The following is a 20,340-nucleotide window of genomic DNA, read 5'->3' as shown; positions in this document are numbered from 1 at the left end:
GATCGCAAATGATCAAGATTGCGAACAGTCTCTCGTCTCCACTGGTAGTTTGAGGAATTTCCTCAAACTAAACAGAGAAAAAACAGAGGTGTTGATCTTCGGAGGCAAGGAAGAAATATGGTCAAATGATTGGTGGCCTCCCGCTCTTGGGGTCTGTCCTAAGCCCTCCCAGTCCGCTCGAAATCTGGGTGTCATTTTTGACAATAAACTTTCTTTCGACAAACAGGTCAGCAGGACGATCTCCACTTGTTGTGGAGCTCTCAGAACCCTGAGGAAGTTGGTGCACTATTTTTCCCCAGAAGCCCGGAAAACTGTTACAGTAGCACTAATCTCCTCCAGGTTAGACTATTGTAACGCACTGTACTTGGGTATCAATAAACAGCAGGTACAACGCCTGCAATTGGTACAAAATGCAGCTGCTCGTTTGTCGCTGACGCCCCCAGACTTTCATCAGCAACCTCCATCAGGAGGGACCTTCATTGGCTCCCTATGCAGGCTAGGATAGAGTTCAAGGCTCTATGTCTTACTCACTGTGCCATGCATGCCGGTGGATCAGAAGATCTCAAATCTCTGCTAACACCCTATATCCCCACTAGGGCCATTCGATCTGCCAATAAAAATCTTCTTGTGATCCCCAGAATCTACAAAGCCAGATGGGGCGGGAGGTCTTTCCACTACCTTGTCCCCAAGATCTGGAATACTCTTCCGGCAGACATTAAAGGTCAGCCAGCTTATTCTCTTTTTCGAAAGGCCCTGAAAACTTGGTTCTTTAGGGAGACCAATTTGTAATTCCTTCCCTTTCCCTCACAGCCTATACCATCGTTAGCGCCTTGACGCCTACAGGCAAAGTTGCGCTGTATAAATCCTTTTTCAATTCAATTCAATTGGTTGGTCAAAGCGTCCCTCAAGGTTCTATCCTTGCTCCCACTCTGTTTAATCTCTATCTTGAACCATTAGGGAACCTCCTAAGCAAATCTGGAATCCTCTACCATCTCTATGCGGATGACACCCAAATCTACCTCAAGGTGTCTTCCTCTCATGATCTCTCACTACTCCACTCTACTCTCAACTCTTTTCACAACTGGATGTTAGTTCACCAACTCATTCTCAATCCCTCCAAAACAGAATTCCTCCTCTTATCTAGCTCTCCCTGCCTCCTGTTTAATCCTGGATGGATCAGTTGAATTTACTCAACAGTAAATCCGTCATTGTTGACTGCACTAAATCCTTAGGTGTCATTCTTGATTAAAAAAAAACTCAACCTAATCTCACACATCAACTCCATTGCTGCGCCTTCTATGGGGGATTCGTCGGTTCTTCCCAGAGAATGACCTAAAAACCTTGGTCCAATCGCTAGTTCTCTCTAGACTGGATTATTGTAATTCTCTTCTGACGGGCCTTCCCAAATCTCACCTCTCCCCCCTCAAATCCGTCCTCCATTCAGCAGCCTGCTTCATTTCAGGATCCAAACGAAGTGACCACATCACTCCTATCCTGTCTTCTCTCTGATAGCTTCCCATTGAGGCTAGAGCTATTTACAAAATGGCGTGCATCACCCACAAAGCTTTGAACTCTTCCTCCCCTCGCTATCTGGCGAATAAACTGAAATTGTCTGGAGGCTCAAGACCTTCTCTGAATGTAGAAAAGTTCCTGCTTGAGCCCCCCACCTTCAAAAAAGAAAAATTGATGGCACAATCGTTCTCAGGTAATGCGGTGAGAATATGGAACTCGCTTCCTCCTCCGTGCCTCCATCCAGATCTTCAAAGCGGACCTCAAATCTCTTCTATTCCAAGACACTTTCAGAACTAATTCCCGTCTTCTCAGACCCCGCCAGGAAGTTCTTTAGTCATTGTAAATTTGTCATATATATTTATATTTTTGATTGTACATTCTGTGCTTGCTGTGTTTGATATTGTGTTCCTTTTGCCTGCGTTGTTTTGATTCTATGGCCTGCTAATTTAGTTTGTTCCATTTTTTAACAGTTCTCTCATGTAACGTAACTGGTTCTATTGTACAGTGCTCTGACACCTTCGGGTAAAGTCCGCGCTTTATAAAAATGCATTAAATAAAATAAAATAAATAAAATAAAATGCGGTGTCGGCCATCTTACGATGGAATCGTTAAGGCAACATTTGAATTGACGGACGAGGCTGTTAATACTGTACCCAAGAGCAAAACACTGCGGACAGTTTACAATGGATTCACTTCTCTGTACATCTTATTCCGGAGTCCATGCCACTCGAGCATACGCATAGTAATTCCTGCTTGCTTAACAAGCATTCCTGCTTGTTTAGAAATTGGATATTATCATAATATCCAATTTCTAAACAATAGGAAAATATTCCGGGCATAATTTATGCCCGGAATATTTTCCTATTGTTAGATGGCCGCCACTGTTCGTTGTACTGAAGCGGCACGAATAATGATTACATTAATCCTATTTTAGTTTCCATGCTTGAGGGAACTCCCCTTTCAGAATTGAAAGCGAGGCTTGGATTTATTTCTCAACCAATCACAACACGACCCGGAAGTAGACGTAGTTGTTTGCAGGTCAGACCTGGTTCCTGGAGACACTAGAGGCTCGGTGAATTAATCGGGAACAATAGCGGGCGTTCGAGAGCGGCGGGGCGGGCCGGGCCGGGGAGACCAAAGCGCCTCGATGGTGAGTGCAGATGAGGTTTACGGTGAGGACCGCAGCTGGCTTGCGATTTATGTACTTGTATCTATCAGCCTATAGTGGAAGGGGGAGGAGCAGAAGGGTAACACGGATCTGTAAGCCCCCCCCCTCCTGCTACAAAAAAATCAATCAATTGATTGATTGCCTCAATATTTTAGTTAAGACAGTGCAACTAAACTTGGCTCAGATAACTACACTACCTTCATTTCATCCGGCGCTTTCAACCTTTTCACTGCTCTTTATACTTCTTGTACAATTAGTTTTTATGTAATGGTTTATCATTTTGTAACTCTTGTCCATATGCAACTATTTTTGTTAACATTTGGCCATTTTGATCCCTCAGTAATTATCCATTTAAAATGCATGCGTCTGCTGTAAAGCACCTTACCTTTGGGTATTGTTTGTGCTATGCAAAAATGCATGACGAAATAAACAAATGGTCGAGGGGTGTAACTTTCAATCTTAGAGGAAGATGGACAGATCACTCTCACAGACATTCTATGGCTTACTCGTTTGTACTGAGACTTCGCTGTTTGTTTACTTGCAGTTGCACTAGGCATTTCTACAGTATTGCAGTGCAGCTCCCACCGTTCTATTCTGTGTACTTTCCTTTCAACATTTTTCCTTTAATTTTCGGTGTTTTTGTATTTCCTTAAAATTGTATTTCCTTGACTTTGTTTCCTCCAATGTGGTTTCTCAGTTTATTTTTCCATTAAGTAGTTTCTGTATTATTGGTATCTATTGCACTGATTCTTGTGGAAGCATTATGAGTAATGTTAACAATAATATTAGTCGTAGTATTGGTTGAAAGTTAAGTAGTACTGTTAGTAAAAGAACTGTTAATAGTATAATTAGATGCAATTGTATTAGTAGACCTTCTGCAGTAGTGATGACAGAATCACATGTAGGACTTGGTTTGGTGTGTTAACACTAGGCAGTGGACTAACCGAAATAGTAGTAACTGTAGCGGAAGCTATAGATTATGTACTTCTGTTATCACAAGTGTGTGTACTTAATGTTTTACACCTAGTAGCAGCAGTAGTATTAATAAGAGTAACAGTTATAGATGTTGAACTGCTAATCAATCAATCAATCAAGGACATTTATAGAGCGCACTACCTACCCGGAGGGTCTCAAGGCGCTGGGGGGGGGGGGGTGCTGCTACTGCTCGAACAGCCAGGTCTTGAGCTTCTTCCTGAAGGAGAGGTGGTCTTGGGTCAGGCGCAGGTCGGGAGGGAGGGAGGGAGTTCCAGGTCTTGACGGCCAGGTGGGAGAAGGACCTTCCTCCTGTTGTCGTTCTTCGGATGCGGGGGACGGCGGCGAGGGCGTGACTGGCTGATCGGAGGTGGCGTTTGGGAGCGTAGAAGTTGATGCGGTTGTTGAGGTAGCTCGGGCCTTGATCGTGTAGGGCTTTGTGTGCGTGGGTGAGGAGACGGAAGGTGATCCTTTTGTTGACGGGGAGCCAGTGCAGGTCTCTCAGATGTCCGGAGATGTGGCTGCGTCGGGGGATGTCGAGGATGAGTCTGGCTGAGGCGTTCTGGATCCGCTGGAGTCTCTTCTGGAGCTTGGCGGTGGTTCCGGCGGAGAGGGCGTTGCCGTAGTCCAGTCAGCTGGTGACGAGGGCCTGGGTGACCGTCTTCCTGGTCTCGATGGGGATCCACCGGAAGATCTTCCGTAGCATGCGCAGGATGTTGAAGCATGACGAGGAGACGGCGTTGACTTGTCTGGTCATGGAGAGGGAGGAGTCCAGGATGAAGCCCAGGTTGCGTGCGTGGTCTGTCGGTGTGGGTGCGGTGCCCAGGGCGGGGGGCCACCAGGAGTCGTCCCAGGCGGAGGGCGAGGAGCCCAGGATGAGGACTTCTGTCTTGTCTGAGTTCAGTTTCAGTCGGCTGGTCGTCATCCACTCGGCTACATCTTTCATCCCTTCGTGAAGGTTGGCTCTGGCAGCGGCGGGGTCGTTGGTCAGGGAGAGGATCAGCTGGGTGTCATTAGGTAGGAGATGATGTTCAGGTTGTGTTGGCGTGCGATGGGCGCGAGGGGGCTCATGTAGACGTTGAAGAGGGTGGGGCTCAGCGAGGATCCTTGAGGGACGCCGCAGATGACTTCGGTGGCCTCTGACTTGTACGGTGGTAGACGGACTCTCTGTGTTCTTCCGTCGAGGAAGGAGACGATCCATTCCAGTGCCTTCCCCTGAATTCCGACGTTGCTGAGGCGCTGCACTAGGGTGCGGTGGCAGACAGTGTCGAATGCCGCGGAGAGGTCTAGGAGGATGAGGGCCGCTGTTTCTCCGTTGTCCATCATGGCTCGGATGTCATCGGTGGCAGCGATGAGGGCGGTCTCGGTGCTGTGGTTGGCTCGGAAGCCAGACTGTGAGGGGTCGAGGGATCCATTTGTCTCGAGGAAGGCGGCCAGCTGCTTGTTGACGGTCTTCTCGATGACTTTGGCTGGAAACGGGAGGAGCGAGATGGGGCGGTAATTCTTGAGTTCGGTGGGGTCCGCTGTTGGTTTCTTTAGTAGAGCGCTGAGTTCGGCGTGCTTCCAGCTCTCCGGGAAGGTGGCGGTGTCGAAGGAGGTGTTGATGATGTCCCGCAGGTGGGGTGCGAAGACGGTGTCGGCCTTGTTGAAGACGTGGTGAGGGCAGGGGTCGGTTGGAGATCCGGAGTGGATGGAGTTCATCATGCGGATGGTGTCATCGGTGCTGATCGGAGTCCAGGCGCGGAGGGTGGTGGTGGGCGGCGTTGCTGCGGTCGTTGTGTGCGATGGTTGAATGCTGAAGCTGTTGTGTATGTCCGCGATCTTGTTGTGGAAGTAGGAGGCGAGGGAGTTGCAGAGGTCTTGCGATGGGGTGATGTCGTTGTTTCCGGCGTTGGGGTTGGAGAGCTCTTTCACGATGTTGAAGAGTTCCTTGCTGTTGTGGGCGTTGTTGTCCAGCCGGTCCTTGAATGCAGTTTTCTTGGTGGCGCGGATCAGTTGGTGGTGCTTCCGGGTGGCAAGCTTGAGGGTGGTCCAGTTGTCCGGTGTTGGTTCCCTTCTCCAGACTTTCTCGAGGGCTCGGCAGTTCTTCTTGGAGCTCTTGAGTTCGTCGGTGAACCATGGGGCTTTCTTGCTGCCGGGTCTGCTGGGCGGGGTCCTCAGAGGGGCGAGTTCGTCCGCGCAGTTGCTGATCCACTTCGTGAGGTTGTCGGCGGCCTGGCTGGGGTTCGCTGAGCTGGCGGGAGGGTGCTGACTCAGGGAAGCGGCGAGCTGGTCGGCTGTGATCTTGTTCCAGCTTCTTCGGGCAACCTGTTGCTGGTGGTGGTGGATCGTCGTTCTTCTGAAGGTGATGTGGACGCAGCTGTGGTCCGTCCAGTGGAGTCCTGTGGCGTGGCTGAAGGCGATGTCTTTGCTGGATGAGAAGACGGCGTCGAGTGTGTGTCCGGCGAGGTGGGTGGGGGTGGTCACCAGCTGCTTTAGTCCCAGGTTTGCGAGGTTTTCCAGCAGGGTGGTGGTGTTGCGGTCGTCGTTGTTCTCCAGGTGGAAGTTGAGGTCCCCGAGGAGGATGTAGTCGGCTGAGGGGAGGGCGAGCGGGCTGATGAAGTCGGCGATGTCCTCGCTGAATTGTGTGCGTGGTCCCGGGGGTCTGTAGATGAGGGTGCCTCTGAGGGTGGTCTTGGAGTTGACGTGGATCTGGAAGTGCAGGTGTTCGGCGGGTGCGATGGTGTCGTCGGTGTTGGTCGTGATGCGGATGGTGTTCCTGTGAATGATGGCGATGCCTCCTCCTGTCTGGTTGACGCGGTCTCTCCGGATGATCTTGTAGCCGTCCGGGATCGCGATGGCGATGTCGGGCGCTGAGGAGGCGTTCATCCAGGTCTAATAGTAGTGTTGTTAGTAGTTCTACTTCTCTCTTATTACTAGCAGTAGAATCTTAGATATTGGTTATAGCTTCTGTGTTTGTAATAGTATTAGTGTAGTAGACACATAGCACTAGTGGTAATAGTAATGGAAAACTATATAAAAGTGAGAAGACACCTTTTTTGGTTCATTATTTTAGGGAAACTATGTATTTTTTTAAATTTCAATATGTATGCATCTGCTATATGCATAGCACAATCTAGTAAAAAAAAAACAGCAGACCACTGTACAAGTTTCCTTGTTACATTTAAATAGTAGATGTAATCCTTGTGTTAATGTACTTTTTAGATGAGACCGGACTAGTTGTATTTTGCTACATAAGTTTTCTAGTAAATTGATTTGCACTCTGAAAAAACATAGCTTAAAAGTGTCATAAATTATGGCGGTTTGGATAAGTCTTGGGATTACAGTGTCCTAAGGGCATGGGATTGCTCCATAGAACAACACAAACCATAGTGATCCACAGAGGGTATTTTGCAGACTGACTGAAAATCAGATATTTTAATTTGTATGATGTATCTACATGCTATTTTTCCTGCAGGATAGTGAATATTCTGACCTGGAGCTGTCTGCTGCAGGGGAAAATGGAGAGAATGCACCGATCTATTGCATCTGTCGGAAACCTGACATCAACTGCTTTATGATGTAAGGAGTCTGGGGGGATCCTTGGGTCATGACCCAGTGTAACCATCTGCTTGTTACAACCATTGCTCTTTTCTGTGGCTTTTTTGATTATATTTTCTTATGAATTGTCTGTTTGCTCTTTTGTTGCATGGATGTTTTACAGAATTATCTCATGTTCTTAGCCTTGTTAAATAAAACTCAATTTATCCATTAAGCAACTTTAAATTTATGACCAAGTACTTTGGACCTAGAAAGTTGATAGACAAAGCTGCAATGTGAAGACATTACAAAGAATTTTCCAGCGTTCATAAACCTGCTCCCTCACTGTTACATGCAGCTCCTGGGTCCCTAAGACATATATTAAAATTAGAGACTTTTAGAGAAGAATCGGCACCACATTCTTTCAATAGGAACTTAAAAGTAGCCCTCGAGGCTTCACAATGCACATTAGCACTTTTGCAGGCCTGGTCCCCAGTGTATCTGAAGCTCTTTCTAAAACACATGACGCCGAAAATAAGCTTTGTATCAGATAAGGAGCACTGTTCACAATTAAAGTATTATAAAAAAAAAATGCGGAAAATATAATATATAAAACTCTAGAGCATTACATACAGGGGCATATGAATCAAATACTGGTATAGCGATTTTTAGAAAATCGCTACTTGAGAATCGCAAAACGGGATGTAATTAAAAATTCACAACTATTTTGCGATTCTTTGGCATTTCTTAATTGCAACTCATGAATTGCAAGTCGCAATTAAGGAATGGTTTCCCATTAATTCCTATGGGCCTGGAGGCCCAGAGGAATGAATGGGAAGACATTCGCAATTTCCGAATACCCATTAGGTACTTGCAAACTGCGAATGTAATTTCAAGGGTGTCATAAGGACACCCTGTTGCATCCCTGAAATGAGCATGTGTGCACATGTGGCGCACATACATGCCCTAAGGCCATGTATGTGCGCCACATGGCACTTTGAAAAATGCCAAAAAGTTAATTTTTCAACGAAATCGCAAATTACCCCAACTTGAAGTTGGTGGTAATTTGCGATTTCTTAAGAAGAAATCGCACAGCTTGGTTGCTTTCTACATTGCATTTAAGGAATCGCAATTTGCAATTCCTTAAATGCATTTGCGAAATAGGGAATCACAAATTTTGCAAGGGCCTTTTGGGATGATACATCCCAAAAGGCTTTTTCTCGTTGGCAGATTCTGAAAATCAGCTAGTTTGCGAACGGGAAATGGGCATCATACATATGCCCCTTTGTTTCAGTTAGAACATAGAGTAAGGCGCTGTCTTCTTCTTCTGAGACTAGGAATCCTCCTTTTAAAAGTTTATTTCTCCAGATGAAACTCCCTTGAACATCCCTCAGGCATTTGTGACTTGTGTATTTTCAATTTGTCCAAATCCGACTTTGGTAGAGGCTTGGCAACGTTTTATAAAACCTATCCGTCCTAGACGCAATGTTATTTTAACTCCAGATTTAATTACGTTGCTCAAGTTTCCCCCAAATTAATTTGTCTGCTATAACTTTAAATTGTTAAAGAGTTTTTTAAGCGTTTTAAAAAGTGCATAAATCTAACACTCATAAATTCATGTATTTTTATTCGCCAATTTTAATTTACTATGCCTATAATAAGTTGTAAAGCACTCCTAAAAGTATAAATGCAACTATTTTATATTTTGTATTTGTTGACCTCAGTTGAGGTCTGAATCAAATAAAATGTTGAATTTGATTTTGCTCCCCCACTCTCTCCTTCCTCAGATTAATTTCTTATATCAGAATTTCAAATGTATTTCGGATAGGCGCGTGTTTTTGACACACCCAGTGATTGTTAAATCCTCTGATTAAAGCATATTTTCATTAATTCCTTGTCCTTGACATCTAACTTCTTATTCAAGTAGCTGTGGGCAGTAAGGCTTAGCATTTTTTCCCATGCATCAAGGTGGAATATATTAAATGCAGTTCAACCCTTGATGGGAGCAAGGATAGTAGCTGCAGCGCTTACATGAATCTTTCTGTTTTTTGCACAGTGAAGCAAAGGGAGGTCACTCATTCTTATATTGTATAAGTCTGTGAGGAGAGAGTTGGTTGGTTCCCAGTTTGCTAAAAGCAGCCTCTTTTATGGCCCAAGGACTATATTTTTTCCTGTAACTATAATTCTTGTGCGATCCTAGCTCCTGTATTCTTATGAGTGGTTAGATTGCCCCAGACAATGTTTCTTAGTGTGTGTAATTGCCCTCTCTTCCTGTGCCTCTGTACTTTTATTTTAAAAAAACATCCCTCAGGGAACTAAAAAAGCATTTCCTGTATATTCTTGGAAGTGAAGCTTGAACACCTGAGAGTTTTGTGGCATTCAAAAACCCCTTAAGAGGAAGACCTTTTTCTTGCAAGAAAGTAGCTGTGTACACATGTGCTTGTTAAATTAGTGCTTAACCTTTTATCCACAACTGGGGTTGCAACAAAAAGATATGAATTGTTGCATAACCATGAGGTAACTACTTTAGGGCCTACTGACTTTGTGTCGGGTTTGTTTAGCAAGGCTATGAACGTTTATTTCAGTAAGGGGACAACAGAGCTCTCCTTCAGTGCGCGTCGTGCCACAAACCTATGTTGTGTGATCTGATAACAAATGTGATAGACCTTTTCTATGCTTTTAACTATACTCATTTTCTCACATTCCCAGTGGCTGTGATAATTGCAATGAGTGGTTCCATGGAGACTGCATCAACATCACGGAGAAGATGGCCAAGGCCATCCGTGAGTGGTACTGCTTGCAGTGTCGAGGTGAGCACATCCTGAAGGCAACTGAGCTTGACCAGTTTGCATGTCACTTATACTGTAATAATAGTGAAGGTGGTTTGGGGTGGGGGACCTTTAGTCATGTGCCATGATCTCATTAGTTATAGGTAGCAATATATCTGGTTATGGTGTCTTCTGTACTGACCTGTGTTTACTGTAGGCAGACTGAGCAGAACAAAGTTACCAGGCCAGCTTGTTACCTCATTGTGGAATACAGCCAGTTCCACCAATAGCTTATCTAACAGAGTTTGCTGTCATTCCCTATTTGTTACATCTGTAAATAGAGCTGTCTCAATAGAAGGAACTATCAAACTCTGCCAGGTTGGTCTATTTTTTACTGTTCACATATTCTATCAATCAGGTGTGCAGAGGTAGAGGGATGGCTTGAGCAGCTATGGCTCCTGGTTTTGGTTGAATTACACTTCCCATCTGGAAAATTGTTACTGCATATATTTAACATTTGTGTGCCTCTAGTGTGGCCCAGAAGTGCTGGTACTGTACCATTGAAAGCAATGCAAGGTTATTATTCCTTTGTGGGTGTTAAGAATGCTTATTTGTGTAAGTGGGGGAGGGGGTATTGCTAAGCGGACCAGGAGATGTGCGCCATTATTTGTCTAGACTATGTAACCATCAATAAGACAGTGGTTGGTTGTGAAGGAAAACGGGTGAGAAGACTGCATGGTTTTGTAGCATAACACCAGTGCATCAGAGAGGAGGTTGGTGAAGGATGTATGCTGTAATGACAAATGATATGTGTCTTAAGTGGATGTGAGAATCACATTATACGTTGCACGCTTGTGTTTGACTACAAAAACAACAACCGTATTTTCACAGTTTAGATACCAGTTGTGACGAGTGAGTAGAGTAGTGAGAATTTACCATCTTTCTAGGGCCTAACTGGTATTTTAGTGTTTGAGCAGTGTACTCTCATGTCATAACTCTGGAATTTGTCACATGCCATATATTCTTACGATCAGTCTTTCTCTCTGTATGCCTATCATTGTGTGCCAGCCACCTTCAATTTGTATTATGTGCCACATCGTTTTTGCAGTATGTGGGCCATACAGGTACACATGCTGAATAGTACACAGTCCAAAAACTGGTATTAGAAGGGACATCTGTAGCTTGTGGACAGCAGTCTATTCCACACAGGCCAAGAATTCAGGAATGAGATTGGTATATGTATGTTTCCTACAGAGTCATTTGCCTATCTATTTAGACTGCTTAGGGTTATGCAAGTTGGACTTCCAGTGTTTCTTGTTCATCCTAAGCCACTTACTAATTGAAACACCCTCTTCAACTGTGGAGACGAGAGCAAAAGGATAAATTGTCGAAGTTTGTTAATGGTATAACCTTTTCACTCCTGTATCTCTGCTAAGCTATGGGATTGACCTCTGTATGGGGCTTAAGGCAAATCAACAGGAAATACGGTGGTCCCTCTATACGTCCAAGTTTGTCAGCCTATAATGTCACTGTCCGCCCTAAATTCAGTATGGTGTAGAATTATTAAGTTTATGGTGTAAACTGGACTGGAATTACGAGGAAGATAAATATGTGAAAAGACTGTTAGCGTTGCCATTGGAGCTACCTTATGTATGCGGCTGCGATTAGGTGGAGAAGAAGTTGGGGATAAAGATTGCCTCACAAGGGCACTCACAAAAGTGTGTGCCAGAGAACAGGACCTGCAGTATTTAGGCAGGAAATCATCCATGCAGTTTTTGATAAAGGTATGGATGATGATGATAGTTTTCCATATATCGAGGCATTGCCCAATCCTAAACTAAGAAATGCAGTACTGAAATATAGAGCTGAGGTAAACCTGTGTTATGAAGACAGGAGGGCAAAGTGGGCAATTATGGATGATCCTCTGTTGTGTACATGTGGTACGAACATAAAATGCAATGGGGCGTATATTTGATTAGATTGTCAATGGTTTTTAAATGTGCAAAACGCTTAGAAAGCCAATATTTTAAAGTATGGAATCACCAGACGGAAATAAGCGCTTAATTTATTAATGGATATGATGTCCTTAGATGTTACTTGTGCAATTGGGAGATTTCAAATTGCAGTTAAAGGTGTTTTAAAAGACTTGCTGTCAGTGAGGAAGACAACGCTGTGTAGAATTAGAATGTTGTGTTTAGAAGAGCGTTTTTTCTTCTTCCTCTGGGGCATTTTTTTTTTAAGTTTATTTATTGTATGTATTTTAAAATGGTGGTTTTAATAAACTACGGTCTAAATAAACGTAACCTTCATAACAGTCTTTCTCTGCTGTTTAACCCACAGAGAAGCACCCACACCTGGAGATCAAATACCGGCACAAGAAGTCAAAGGAGCGAGAGCAGCGCGAGGCTGATCGTGAGGAGCGTATTAACCAGCAGCGGAGGAGCTCTTCTTCCAAGGTTAGTGTACTGGCCGAGTCAAGGGTGCTGCAGACTGCGGGCGGGGTAGAGCTGGCACTTTGTGTGTAGCTTGTCTACGCGTTCTCTAGTCTCCAGCGTCATTTGTATCCCATTAGACTCCCACCCGTCTCTGTCGCTGAGTGGTAGATGTACCATAGCGCTGATGTCTGTGCAGCAGCTTAATTGGAATACTGATGTGCTAATTAACTGTATTTTTTTTAAATTCAAGCGATCTAAATCTTCTTCCCTTCTCCCTCTACTTCCTCTTTAGAATATTTCAGGGCAAGAGGTGAGCTGTCGTGAGAGATGTTCTGTACTGGATAAGAGACCATTCTGTGATGCAAAATGCTGCCCGCTGATTGGCTGAGGGGACTTCAGCGTATGTCTCTATGGCCTCCGCTGCTGGTCTGTTGTTACTACTGCTGGGGTCACCAGCACAGTCATAGTTAAGAATCGCCCTGAAGCTCCTTTTAGTAAATTGGCCAAAATCGCTTGCATTTACCAAATTAGCTGTATTCTTAAGTGTTTTGAATAGAGCAGAATTGCTTTATTGGTGATTGTTTAATCAAAGGACAACCTGCTGCTTTACTTCGAGTATTATATTTTCATTTCCTTCCCAAGTCTGCAAGTAAGTCCGAATTTGTGGGGTTTTTGACCACAGTATTCCTAAGTCACAGGCTTCAGAATGAGGAGAAGTGCCTCCTGTAACAATTGTTAAGAAAGATAGTAAAACGTGTTCTTATTTCTCAATGCTTCATGCACACATTTTAATCTTGGTTCTGCAGTTTTTCGAAATATTTATTGTATGGGTGCCAACATTACATCCTAAGTGCTACAAGAATAGAGTATCCCTATAGCATGGATTTTTGTTACAAAGGTCTTTTGTTTAATGAAAAACATTAGGATATGTTTTTTCTTAAGCTATATCTAAATGCTTAATGTAGATGTTCATTCATGTTTAAATTACCAGTGTCACTGGGACAGCAATAACAACTAAATTTAGGTTTGAAAACGTAATTGTAGTAACCAACTCTTTCCTCCATGCATGCCCCATGAAAGAGTAACAGTGCAAAAGTCCACTCCAAATGTAGAATAGAAACCTAGAATTTGAGTATTGGTCCGGTCACCCCATGTTAAACATATAGTGGATAAACCTGCAGTATGGTTCTTTAAATCTGATACTTGTTTGGTACTCCCTATCAAGTTGTGCGTTATGTTAAAGGGGCATTTATTCATCAACACATGCCTGTGAAGGTTTCATGCCACTCTATTATTCGACACTGACCAACATCTAACTATATGGATATGTTGACTATTTGTCGAGAAAGATGTCCAGTTACTAGCTAGAAATTCAAACTTATTTGTGCAGCGTTCAATTGTTTTAGAGAGTTTTTTCCATCTCTTCTTACATGCCTGCATGGGTAGAAGCTTGAAAAGGTGACCCCTCATACCTATCACCAACACAGCATAACAAGTATGCACTATGTGCTGGCCGGAGACTAAAAGTGCCAGAAGCACAAAGGCCCACTGTTGAAAGGAACAACTGCACCTGAAGCTTTGGTGGTGAAATGAGGAGTGGCAGACAAGAGCAGGAAACAATGGGGTTATCCTTTTGTAGGAAACAGCAAAAAAAACTACTAAAAAACAACAACAAAGCATTCAGTGAAGTAACGTCAGTGCTGTGTTATAGCAATGTTATTTCAGCAGTTCTTCCTCGTCGATCTTTCTGAGGCCAGTGAAGGGTGCTGGGTTTTCAGCTCATGCAGTAGTGCATTGCCTCTGGAGATATTGCTGTAGTTTCTTGTCTGAAAATTGCCCTCACCAATAGCCTCTGGTTATAACGAAGCTATAGCAACATCTTTCCCTGATGTCATTGAGGTGTCACTATTACAAAATGGATTGGGCAGATGTGCTTGCCTACTTGCAGTAAGTCAACAAATACACAGGCTTTGCATTGGGAACTGTTGAAGGATGACTGTGCTTAGTTTTCTCATCTAGAACAAGCATTAATATGCTTATATTTAGGCTTTCCTGTGTTCAGTTTTTATTTTTGGTAAATTCTAGTGGGGGGTTTTCAGTGTTTTCCAGAGATTTCAATACCTTTAAAAAAAAAAAGTGGTTATCCGTGGTTACACATTTTCGCTCCATTAAAAACAAAGTGTTTTTCTGCTGGTTATGGAACGTTTTGCTATTATTATAGTTAGCTTTCTGCACTGATAGTGCATGGTATATAGACAGTGTATATGAGGTCCAAATAATTTTTTACAAATCAAACTTATTGAAGAACACCATACAATATTTCTTCAGTGAATCTTTGGTCATGCACACTCGCTCCTACCTTACCATGTAAACTTTTATCAGTGAAAAGGCCCTCTCAAAATTGCCACCAGAACAGCCAGCACGCAATTTGCTAACTCTAGACTGTGACATAGCTTTCCATGCCAATACTGGTGCACCTGAAGATTGCGATTCTCTGTGACAAGTTCTGCAATATATGTGTTGAACTAGGCGCAGATGCCCTCCGAGTTATTAAAGTGGTCAAAAGTGAAGCAGTACTTTTCAATTCCAGAGAAAATTCCCCTTTACGGAAGGTGTCTAGAACTTGTGCAGAGTACCACAGTGAGGCTTCATTGACTTCAAATGCCATGGTTGGTGAAGAGACATTTCTGTGCATCATTGCAAGCCATTTCTGGCACATTGTAAAAGAAATTTTCATGAATTGCTCCTCAACATTTCTTTGCTTAAAAGTGGCAAACATTCTAACATGGAACATGTGTATTGCTTTGCCCTCCCAAATAATAGAAAATACAGCTCTTCCACATGGAGGCACACACACGGTGAAGCAATAAAAACACCTGGAAAGGAATTTCACTCTCATAAAATGAGGTACATCAAAAGACCGTTTTAAAAATAAAGCGTGCAGTTTTATTTGTGCAACACTCTCTAACAAAGGCTTTCCCAGATGTCAAAGGACAACAATAAGCAAATGTATATAGAGATATATATATATATGTGTGCAAGCAATAATAACACACTTACAAATAAGCAAAGGCAACTGTTAAATGCATGGAATAAAATACAAGCATATACTAATATTGGACATCCACTGCATGAAATAAACACTGTTAAATGCAAGTAATCAGACACAAGGAATCAAAAGGAAAGCATGAAAAGATATATATATATATATATATATATATATATATATATATATATATATATATACACTAAATACATCAGATGATTATAATCGCTGAAGACTTGAATGTGCTCGCAGACGCACATCAAAAGTATACATCACCGGCTCCAAACACTGCATCTTAGCCCACTCCTGACTGGGGGATACACAGCTGGGGTCAAGAGACTCAGCACGCCGGGAACTGCTACACTGAATTACACTTGTCCGTTGTTTCTTCAGGTTCCAAAATCCTGCTTTCCAAGTCAACAAACCCCAGTTTAATACTCTCAAAGCACAAGAAGTTTCCGGGAGGACCGCCTCTGCGCCAAGAAAACTTTTACTGGAGTTGGCCACTCTCCATGCAAGTATTCCAAAGGCAAAGGAATTCTCACATATTCTTCTGCACTCCCACATGGTCCAGCCCCTTATCTCTGTGAAGTTTGAGAAAGTACAAAACATCTCCAAGGGTACGAAAATAATCTTGAACGTGAATAGCCTAAACAACAAGCTATACCAAGTCAGAATTCAAGATGGCACAAGGGCATGCCAAAGCCAATAGTATAAACCTCATAAAGCATCCCAATATACAACACCATGCACGTTTGTACACCACTGCCTATAGCACTACACACTTCATCTCCCAATGTACAACACAATGCACATTTGAGCCCCACTGTATATAACATTACACTCCGAGACAGAGAAGTACATTCCACACCTTTCTCTTTCTTGCTTTCAAACGCACATCCCACACGTTCTGTTCCTGGCAAGGCTGTAAAAAGCAAACACCCCCCCCTCTGAAGCTTTTAGGAGACACTAAATGAAATCTTCAACAAAAAATGCACATGCAGGAAAAATGATGTACATTCATGCTAGGATAAATCAAACAACACCTAAAATCAATTAAAACCATGGTAGTCAAAGGTCATCACGTGATCCCAATACATGGGAGTGCCTCTGGCACTAAAAACATACTGCAGTGCCAAAGTCACTAAAAGTGTCACCCAGCCTACTCTCAAGGAGATGTTTCAAATCTACACCAATTACGTTGAACACTTTGTAGACAAGAGTGTTTTCAGACTATCATTTTTTTGATTATGTCCACTGGAGCAGTCATGTTTTCCTGTAAAAATCCAAGAATGCAGAAAAGTGTACTTTTTTCACATTGCTGTCAGTATGCAACTGAAAAGCCTAAAACTCCTTGCATTTAGCATCACCACTAAGCAAATATTCTGTAAACGGTTGCCACATGGATAATCTAGCATTCACTGCCTCTAGGAGTGAGAACCACCAGCTAAATGAGATAGTTGAGATGCCTCTTTGATGCCACACAAATCACAAATTGAGAAATATTTGCATTTTAGTTCCCACGCATAACGAAACAGAGCATCAGAACGGACTACAAAGTCAATAGCATTCTTCATTAACTCTGAAGATTGTTAAGATGCTTTCAGCATTTCTTCTAGCAAGTGGCAAGAATCTCTTACAGGGAAGCACTTCAGCTATCGGTTTTTTTTCTTCTTTTTTTGACAGGTCATCACACAACTTTTTCATTTACTTAGCTGAATCACTGCAAAAACAAACAATATCACTCCAATCTTTGTTGAACTTGGTAAGAACTTTTTGCAGCAGCATTCCAATTGACACTGCGTTCTATGTTTTCCAAAAGTCTGGTGTCACGTTGTCACCTCTCTCCCAGATGCTTGGTGACAGAACTCTCTTCACATATACCTGCCAATACACCTTGCATTGAATGTTTATAGCCTGGGGTGTTTGGCAATACACTTACTATTAATATCACCCATTCTCTACAGTTTTATAAGATAATTAAATAAGACCAAAAACATGCTTCTACAACCTGCATCTTTAGACCAAAGACCTCAAAACTGAAAACAGGAAAAGAAGAAACAATATTTTAGTGACATCCCTAAACAATAAAACTCAAGCAAAATAATGTTAGCCCAGTCTTTCTCTCTGCTACCTTGTATAACAACGTTATATTGTATTGACCCCTTAAGGAAGAAATAAAACATGACTCTTACACTCTCCTTTTCCTTTCTTTGAAAAGCATTTAGTTTGTGGTTGTGCAGGTGTTTATCAGCGTTGATATGTTTACACTGGTGAGGGCAATTTCACTTTTAGTGGGGTTTTGTCAGTTATAGGTTTAAACCTAAAACAGGATAGCCTACTTATATTATTAATGGTAATTTGAAAGTGTGCAAATGGACTTGGACTAAGCACACTAGCTTGTAGGTATATGGCATTTTATTGCACCAACATAGCACATCAACTTAGCCAAAAGGCAGAACAGGATAGAATCCAAGACAGATACATATTACCATGTGACTCGAGGGGTAGCACGTTTCCAAGAGCGAGAGTGAACTTTTACTGTATTGTGAGCTAGTGCTCTTTGAAAAGAAGTGTCTTCGGCTCTTTCCTAAATTGGATCAGAACTAAGGCAGTCTTGATGGATACAGGGATATCCTCAATCTAGATGGAGATGGCCTGCTGCCTTCTTTTTTGATTCTTTGGACTCTTTTTTTTGATTTGTTTCCTGCCTGATGGTGTCCTGGCTGCGGGCATTCTTAAAGCTACCAGAGATGGTGATCTTGTCAGCTAGCTAGGCAGTGGTGGCTGGTGCAAAGGCTTTGTAGATGGTGCGGCTGGTTTTGAAGAGGGTGCTGGGCTGGAAGGGGGGGCCCATGGAGTTCCATCAGGCCCTTGATGATGATTGCTGCGTCTTGTAGTTAGCCCTAAATGCTGGCTAGAGTAGAGTCTGCAAGGTTTAGAGAATGGTATTGTCACCATGCACATGCGAGAGAACAAGGGTTTAAGTAGCAGTTCACAAATTGTTTTTTGGGAAGAATGGTTTCACTTTCTTTAGCAGCGAGAGCTGGTACCAGGATGTTTTCCTGGCAGTGTGTTCCTTAAGTGTAAGGTCAGTCTCCAGAGGACTTCTGAGCGAGCTGGTGGTAGGTGAATGTTGTGGTTTGGATCCGTCCATGTTCATGTCCGTGAGCCAGGGTTGAACTCGTGCTTATTTTTAGTATGGTTAAGCTTCAGGTGGATGCCTGACATTTTGGTCTGGGCAAAGGGTTTGACATGTTGGATATCTGGAGCAGAGGAGACTTCCAAATGTAGTTGTTTATCAACGGATATTGGTGCATTTTTATGCTGTTGTCAGTGTGTAGAGTTCTGAAGAGACTCCATGTTCATTTTTAAGTAAACAGTGAACAAGATTGAACACTGGTATTTTGGAGCTGATCAGGATCTTCTGGAGTCTGGAAGAGCCCATGTGAGCGAACTGGCATTGGCTGGTTTGGTCGGAAGTGATTCAGAGTTCTAGTCGTAAAACTAGCATGTTTTATGACTAAATCTTGACATGCTTGACATTTTTGATTTTTTTTAAAATGTTTTTTTAACATTGGAAATATATATAGATAACTTAATTGATCTTACCAAATTATGATTGTGTTTCCCCTTACATCAGCAAAGAGATGAACATAAGTTGAAACTTATTTCTCTGAGTAAAAATATCTTAACCTCAGGCATCATCAACAACAGTACTTAATGTAGAATCAGTGGGGGATACTAGTCAAAATAGTGTCCCCTTTCCCAATTATCTCAGTCCTTAAATGTATTCAGGTTGACTACTTTGAATGTATTCTGTATGTCAGACCATAGTACGTCTTTATTTCCTAAATCTTCTGTTCTGATATTTGGCTGTAATAGAGCGTCAGGATTCTTGTTTTTTCACTGCTGCATACAGTTTAGCTATGTTACTGTGTTCCACTACCCGTCCTAAGTCGCATAGGTTACTGGTCTATTTAGGGGTGGGCAATTTCCCCCCAGTATAAATCAATGGCTGGAAAAAGTTTAGAAATAAGTATTTTTACTGGTCACCAAGTTCGTGGTTTCTAATTGTGTAACACTCATTGCATATATGTTGGGTTGTTAATTAAAGTACGTATGAATGAGGTATCTTAACACTGGAGGTATGTGAAGGAAGTGGGGACAAAGTGCAGGAGACCATCACTTTTTTTTTTGAAAGACTTTATTTACATTTGCCAATAGTACATTACAATATTACGTGCAACATAATGCAGTCGAATAGTTCTTAATAGCTCATTTACAGCGTTACACAGCTATTTAGCCGACAACCCACCGGTCCGGCAGCGTGCGTTGAATCAGTACGCATGGCAGTCAGGAAATTTTTTCGTCGAGTGTACTTCATCTTATTTTTTTTATTTTTATAAAATTACAAACAAAACTGTAGACTCATCACTAATAAATAGTCAGTTATAGCCAGAGCAATGCTGCCATAGTGTCACCAGCCGGTGCACAGATTCCAGAGTACTATCTCATCCCCCCCGGACGCAGTCCACCCAATACCCCCATCGCCCGGTTCTCTATCCTTCTTTTAGCTCCTCCCCACACCCTAAGGTTCTACTCGCCCAACTCCTCCTCATCTTCTGAGCTATCCACTTCTTCCGAAAGCGGATCACATAAGTCTCCTCTGTATTTGTTCCACTGCTGCCAGATCATATTCCATTTGCGTGGGTTAGCTCGCATTTTATACACTGCACGTTCGACTAACATGAGTTTGTCCATAGTCCTGCACCACAGCGCCAATGTAGGTGTCTCTGCCACTCCCCACCTCTGTGCAATGTCTCGCTTTGCCACCATCGTCCCGATTGTAACCCATTGTTGTTTCCTGCGTGTTAGGTCAGTGCCTTCCCACACATTCAGCAAACACACTCGCGGGTC

The 20,340-nt window shown here is 42.9% G+C and overlaps 1 protein-coding gene across 1 annotated transcript in view; it reads left to right on the top strand.

Annotated features, from left to right (window-relative positions):
- Positions 1-2,530: 2,530 nt before the first annotated feature.
- The window catches only part of CXXC1 (CXXC finger protein 1), a 107,406-nt gene continuing 89,596 nt past the window's right edge, over positions 2,531-20,340 (top strand). Inside the window, exons 1-5 of the mRNA XM_078664736.1 lie at positions 2,531-2,662; positions 7,110-7,213; positions 9,881-9,981; positions 12,280-12,395; positions 12,667-12,684. Coding sequence (XP_078520862.1) covers positions 2,660-2,662; positions 7,110-7,213; positions 9,881-9,981; positions 12,280-12,395; positions 12,667-12,684 — 342 coding nt within the window. The 5' untranslated portion in view covers positions 2,531-2,659. The remainder of the gene's footprint in view (positions 2,663-7,109; positions 7,214-9,880; positions 9,982-12,279; positions 12,396-12,666; positions 12,685-20,340) is intronic.

The sequence above is a fragment of the Lissotriton helveticus genome, chromosome 10 (genome assembly GCF_964261635.1).
Source record: "Lissotriton helveticus chromosome 10, aLisHel1.1, whole genome shotgun sequence".
Lineage (NCBI taxonomy): Eukaryota > Metazoa > Chordata > Amphibia > Caudata > Salamandridae > Lissotriton > Lissotriton helveticus.
Note: the sequence above shows the minus strand (reverse complement) of the source record. Positions and strands in the feature narration are given on the sequence as shown.